Source organism: Astyanax mexicanus, chromosome 5 (assembly GCF_023375975.1).
Source record: "Astyanax mexicanus isolate ESR-SI-001 chromosome 5, AstMex3_surface, whole genome shotgun sequence".
Taxonomy (NCBI): domain Eukaryota; kingdom Metazoa; phylum Chordata; class Actinopteri; order Characiformes; family Acestrorhamphidae; genus Astyanax; species Astyanax mexicanus.
In genome coordinates, this window is record NC_064412.1 from 29,706,898 (window position 1) to 29,713,871 (window position 6,974).

At 36.5% G+C, this 6,974-nt stretch overlaps 1 protein-coding gene across 1 annotated transcript; it reads left to right on the forward strand.

Annotated features, from left to right (window-relative positions):
- The first annotated feature begins 358 nt into the window (after window positions 1-358).
- ten1 (TEN1 subunit of CST complex) lies at window positions 359-6,291 on the forward strand. The gene is made up of 3 exons (XM_007252138.4): window positions 359-697; window positions 3,767-3,924; window positions 5,512-6,291. The coding sequence occupies exons 1-3, from the start codon at window positions 609-611 to the stop codon at window positions 5,643-5,645; spliced, it is 381 nt and encodes a 126-aa protein (XP_007252200.2). The 5' UTR covers window positions 359-608; the 3' UTR covers window positions 5,646-6,291.
- The last annotated feature ends 683 nt before the right edge of the window (window positions 6,292-6,974 follow it).

Consider the following 6,974-nt stretch of genomic DNA (forward strand, 5'->3'; position numbering starts at 1 on the left):
AGAGGGAGAGAAAGGCGCTCCCCTCGTGTACATATTCAGCCAATAAGTTTTTACTAATCAGTTTTTACGGGATGGTAAAAAAAAAAAAACAATGAAAGTCTTGCCCGCTGTACATTTTGTAATAGTGATTTTAGCACTGCCCACAGGGGACTAAATGATTGCAAAAGGCATGTTGAGATGATTATACATAAATATATACAAATAAACACTGAAACAAGCCTACAGACCCAACAGAGTTACCGGAGTGAGTGTACTCAAGTGCCTAAGTTAGACGCTCTCATAGTGGAACGTACCTTGAGTCACATGATCAGAAAATGACATCCCAGCCAATCAGAGACCGGGCACTGTGAGGCGAAGCCCTGACGCAGGAGCGCGTTCAAACACTCAACAGTAGTAGTGGGTTTAGCAGCGGCACAGTTAGCTTAGCTTAGTTGTTAGGTTTGTGTTGTATCTTGGTGCATTTCGCTGTATTGTTAAGGGTTCATTCTCAGGACATATTCTGAGTACACAGCGCTGATTTATGCTGATGTTTCCTATTCACAATTCCTAGTGTAAAAGCGCTCAGGTTCTCTGGTTAAGAAGTTTGTTCAGTAGTTATATGATTAGAAATGCTTCCCTCGCCTGCAGTGTTTCAGTTTCCCTGGGAAATTAACGCTGATCAGGTGAAAGATGGAGCCTCCATGCGGACATTTGGCAGGTAACTCATGTTTTAGTAAAATGAACATTGTTGTTTTATTCTTCCTTAGTTTATTTAGAGCATTTATTTGCAGAAAAAAGGCATAGCTGAAATAACAAAAATATGCAAAGCTTTCAGACCTCAAATTATGCAAAGAAAACAAGTTCATATTCATAAAGTTTTAGGAGTTCAGAAATCAATATTTGGTGGAGTAACCCTGGTTTTTAATCACAGTTTTTATGCATATTGGCATGTTCTCCTCCACCAGTCCTACACACTGCTTTTGGATAACTCGTGGTGCAAATATTCAAGCAGTTCAGCTTGCTTTGATGGCTTGTGATCATCCATGTTCCTCTTGATTATATTCCAGAGGTTTTCAATTTGGTAAAATCAAAAGAAACTCATATATTTTAGGTGGTCTCTTATTTTTTTCCAGAGCTGTACTTATAAATACCTTATATATCATTTGCCCTCTTTATCACAATAAAAACAAATAATGAAGATTTTTCTTAATTTAATTTAACTAATTCAAATTTTAATTTTGGATAAAAAAAAATTGGATGGGTTAAAAATACTAATAATACTAATGATATATCTAAATAACTCAAATACCAGAATCACTTAAATCTGCTTATATAAATAAATAAAAGCAAACATAATTTATGCAGGGGTGATAGCGTTCCGGCGCCGCGCCGGAAATCCGGCGTAGCGTGGCTCTATAAAAAAAATATATATATATAAATAAAATAAATAAATAAATAAATAGAGCCGGTTCAGGTATTAAGTCCCGCCTCTCAGTAGAAACAGCCAATCAGCTTGCTGTTTTGTTTTTTTTTTTTTGCGGAGGAGCGGGGGAAGCCCCTCCCTTGCTGTGAGATTTAGCAGCGGGATCGGACGCAGCAGCTTCAGCTGATTTAAAAACAGATCTGGATATACGGAGATTTTTCTCAAAAAAAGATAACGGTAGGCTAAACACGTAAACTGTGATGATATGTTTCTGATAGCTGGTTAAAAATACACTTCTTGTATCAGCACACAGATTAAACCCACTGTGATTAATAAACTGCAGCTGTGTTAGTGAGTTAGCTTGATAGGGAGTCAAGGTTTTAGAAAATAAATAAACTATATATGTAATGTTCAACTTGCCCTGTACCTGATCAGCTAATCACTATTTCACATATTTCACTGTCGTTATTAGTTTAGGATTACAGGAGAAAATGAATATAGCTAATTAGCTAGAAGCCAGATGTAGTGGATAGTCAGAATTTAGTACAGTACTTTATGTTTGTAGTTTAAAGCAGTTTCTTAACCCTGATCACTGAACTAAAATTGTGTTTTCCACAATTCCACAATCATTTCACCTAGATTTTCACCTGATCTTGATTTTCACCTAGAGTGACAGCTGTCACAGTGAAAATGAAGCGGAGTTATGAAAGTGGTTGTGCTAAACGAAAGAAACGGGCAGAGAGCAAAAGAATCGCAGATGCACTGCCAAAATTCACCTCCTTTTTTACACCTCCTGAACCGATCAGTGTTTTTGGGGCCGATTCCGATCGCCGGTCGTCTTTCACCACGATGGGCCGATCGCCGATACCGATCTTGGGCGGGGCCAAATGCCACATTAATGCCACACAGGTGCCTGGCAAACCTGGCTGGTACAGATTCCCCTAATTACATCCACACCAAAGCAAACACTGGTAATTTACGCTGCTAATAAATAAACATGAATGTTAGTGACCAAAATAAACGCTTTTTAGGAGAGATATAAGTTCTGTGTAAATATTTATAAGACAATACCTGACAAAATCAGTTTTAATGACGTTAAATAAACATCACTGTGACAGCGCTAGTCGCAGTTTCACCGCAGTAAAGGACGAGGACGTGAATCACTTATCTAACCAGCCTTTACTGATTTCTTCAACAGTCTAACCTTGCAGCCGTGGTGTGTCCACTAAACTCCGTAGTTATAAACATCCTGAGGTTAGCAGCGCGCTAACTGACCTGTTTATAATGTAATCCGAGCAGTGACTCCGTGACAACTGCTGCTGTTAGCTGCTTTGGCTGAAAGGTGAACTGTAGAGAGCTGTATTATCCGTTTTTAAAACCTTTTCCTACACAGATGAACTTAAAAAAAAACGTGTAAAAAAAACGCTCCAGACTGGCTGAGCTGAGCTCTGTAGCCCGTGGCTGGGCTGTAGCTGTGACTGAGTAAAGACAGCGGGGGCTTGTGCTGCTGCAGCTCCCACTAGTGGTTGGATGAGGAACTGCAGCTTCTTGTAAGTGAGCAGTTTCACCGGTTTCACCAGTTTCATCCACACACAGCTCTGATAAACTGCTTAACCCTAAACTCCTGAATCAGATCGGCTAAAATCATAAGAATATCTGCAGAACAGTGTTAATATGCAGAAGAATATACAGAACAGTGTTATATGCAGAAGAATATACAGAACAGTGTTAATATGCAGTAGAATATGCAGAACAGTGTTAATATGCAGTAGAATATGCAGGATCAGGGTTGAGAAACACTGCTGTAATGTGACTTCTGTTCATTTGTAGTTCACAGTAAGACCACATGTCCTGACGTTTATAAAAATCTCTATGAAACATAAAGTTACATTATTTTACACAAGGACACCATCTTAAGAAGAGCTCTCAGTAGAAAAAAAAAATAAAAGTGCACTTTTTTTTACAAGAGTGGAGAAAATGTAAATATGAAAATGAAAACGTTATCTAAAATGTGTCACTTGACAATAAGGTTATACACAGACTATTAAATGTTTGAATAATGTGTCAACATTTATGCCTATGTTACGTCACATATGCAGTCTGTTGTCCCTCCCCAACAACCCCCCCCCCCCCCCCCTTCCTCACCCTGTTGGAACAGGAAAAAAAAGTTCAGGCTCAGGATTTTTTTTCACTATCACCCCTGTTTATGCACTCATTTAATTGCTATTGTTTTTATATTTGGTACATTTTTTGTGTGTTAAACGCCTTTAAATGCTTTTTTTATTATTATTAAATTTATGTTTTTAAATATAATTTTTTGGCACATAATGAACTTCTTAACCCTTGACCTTTGTCCTTCTCCAGACTTACAAGTTATTTTCCGGCGGAATCCAGAGCTGTTCTTACTTCCCAACACATGTCTGTGCAGCACCAGGTGTTAGTACACACAGTGTTTGTCGAGCCCTTTAATCCAATAATTGGGGCGCAATATATCGCACTTGGAGAAATTGACAAAGCAGAGGGTAAGTTAAGGCTTTATCCACCAGTACCTTGCTTCTGATTGTCGTTTAAATAGTCTGAACCAGGGGTGTAAGAAAATATTGTTTCCAATACCGTATTGATTTTCATGAACATGTTTATGACTCTGGTGACTAAATAGTAGTGCTGTAATGGATCACAAATCTCACAATTTAGTTTATATCACATTTTTTGAGTCAATGTTCAGACCACATTTTAAAGAAGTCTGTATTGACTGGGATATTTGTATTGGGTCTCATTAATTTATGATTAATATACAAAATAATTATTGTTAGAAGTATAAATACTTTATTACCTCACTAAAGTAAAATTTTTGGTTATCTATCTTTACTGGAGTAAATATTTTATAGATGACTTCTTACTTACATTTTCACACAATCATTGGAACTTTCTACTACTTAAATTTAAAAAATAGTCATGTTACTCTTCAGCTTGTTTTTAATCTGGCTTCTCATCAATAACAAAAAACCTACCCAGATAAATTTCACTATCCAGATAGAGTAAACTTAATTGTGGCTGGATAAGAAGTATAAACATATACAATTCCAACACCCTATTGGTTTATACACAATCAACCACACCTGCACACATCACGCCCACACTCCAGCAAGAACATAGCAAATGTATAGAGTCTAGTATGAAGATTAACTAAGCTGCTTTAATGTATTTGCATTGTACTAAAATGCATTTATTTACAATAGGCATGTATGTAATTGAAATAAGCAGCCTAGATCATCTTAAATGCTTATGTTGTTTAGAAAAAAATGTTTTTGGGAGGGGGAGGCGAGCTAGTGCATTATAGGCTCCTATGGTGTGGCTTAAGCCCTTACAGTACTTTTACTTTTATACTTTAAGTAGTTTTGAAAGCAGTACTTAACCAACACTTTTACTTGAGTAAAAAATCTTGAGTTGATACGTATTTTAAACTCTAGTGTCTATACTTGTACCTTAGTAATTAATGAAAATACTCACTTTATATAAATTCTAAAATAAAACCCCTAAAGGAACATGCCTTTCACCAGTATAGTGTATAAAATAGTGTATAGCTTAGTTGTTATCTTTGCTCATGGTTATACCTAACATACTTTGGTGATACCATTGTTAACGTGTTTCCATGGTACTGCTAACTGCTGTGAACATGCTTTGTTCACATAGCTCACAGTGGCTTTGTCTGTCCTACTAAAGCTCTGCATCGAGACTTAAATACCTTTTTTTTAAATTTTTTAAACAATTTCATGCCAATAACTGTTTTTTTGCCAGTTGATCTGCAGTTTACGTGTGATTATCCGTGGTCCATTACAACCCTACTAATTAGCAGTGTTGTACTCTGCTGTTAGATTCTACTTTTCTGATTAAATACAAAGTAAACTCTACTTCTTCTAAGATTTTATAACTATAAAAGTGTCTGTTTTTTTACTATGACAGTTTTCCCAAATTTTGCCTTGCTTCAGCCATCACAATATATTGTGATATATTGAATCGTGTAACCCCTGTATTGTGATATGTACAGCTCTAATCTGATCACATTCTAAATGTTTAATGCAAAAAACTATATGGTGTTCTGCTTTCAGGGTGTGATGAAGCTACTTTACGTGCTCGGGTCCTGAATTGCGTGGATGGAGTTAATGTTGCGCTGCTGCAGAAAGCTATAAATGAACAGAGGAACTTTTTCAAGGAGCGGAACAACAAGGCTGGTTCACAGTAGCAACAGTTTTGTTTGATGCTGTGAAAAACACAGAAGCTTAAAGGCTCCCCAGTGATTCCACAGCCATCAGTGATCAAGAGCAGGAGGCTCAGGTGAACTTATTTCCTCTAAGTTCGAAGAATGGTCCACCACTTCACCCCTTATCACTCAATGCAATTCTGGTCAGCACAGGTTTCTGTTTGTGTTCTCCTTCAAGCGTGTTGAGCTGTGTAGTGACCCTGTGTTTGTGGCTGATTAAAAGAAAAATGCAGTCACTATTAAGTGGCTGACAGAACACACTCCCAGCACTGGTGTCGACGTGAAATGGGAATCCTGTTTTTTAAGAGAGAAATGAATCAAGATGAAAGGATCCAGTTTAATAATGTATGGACATGACCTCATAATTTGATTCTAAAGTCAGTATTGCTTGTTATATTTTTCTTAGCAAGAAAAGCCCATTTGCATGACCAAGACAGTATGGTGACTCTTTAAAAACAGTGAATTTATTTTATTTATATTTAATAATTTAGTATATTTATAAAAATGTATACTCCCAATTCCAATATCTGAATAATTTAAAAGGTCATTGTTCTTTAAAAGGGTGTGATTGCATTGTTATGCCTTTATATTGTCATTATATTAGTACAATAAAATGGTCTTAAAATGACATGATATTGTTTATCGCATCATTAGTTCTTACTTTTGGTATGTAATAACCACTGCATACTAAGAACAAGACCTACCTGATGATTTGAAGATGTTCTGACTATGTTGTCTAGCTGTTACATCTGGTTCATTTTAAAGTGTCTTAAGCTTACTCAATTTTCCTGCTTCCAATATATCAAGAACACACTGTTCACTTGCTGCTTATATTCACCAATGTAATTAATGGGTGATCATAAGTGTATTTCACAAGCAGTGACTGTACTAATTATTGATGCATTACTACAGTTAATATTAGGTAGGTGTGATGATGCAGACAGATTATACATTTTGTGCTTCACACAGATATACACTATATGTAAGAAAAATATTGGGAAACCTGATCATTATTTGTTTCTTCTGTAGTCATTATTATTTTATAAAGTAAGTTTATCCTGCTTTTGTTGGAGTAGCTATGTCTACTGTCTAAGAAAGGCTTTCTACTTACAAGATTTTTGAGCATTGCTGTGATTATTTGATAGCATTGAGCAACTAAAACATCCCCAACTTCCTAGCTCCTTCCACATATATTGTATGATGCACCTTCATTCCAGAAAACAGTTCCACTGCTCTGCAGCTCAATACAGAGGCATTTATACCCCCTCTAGACCAGAAAGTCCTGTTCTATTGGCACTACTTCTCTACAGG

Excerpts from the sequence above, each read along its gene's own strand:
- ten1 (XM_007252138.4), top strand. The coding sequence starts at position 609 with ATGCTTCCCTCGCCTGCAGTGTTTCAGTTTCCCTGGGAAATTAACGCT. Across the intron at positions 698-3,766 it reads TCCATGCGGACATTTGGCAG|ACTTACAAGTTATTTTCCGG; the intron begins GTAACTCATGTT and ends GTCCTTCTCCAG. Across the intron at positions 3,925-5,511 it reads AGAAATTGACAAAGCAGAGG|GGTGTGATGAAGCTACTTTA; the intron begins GTAAGTTAAGGC and ends TTCTGCTTTCAG.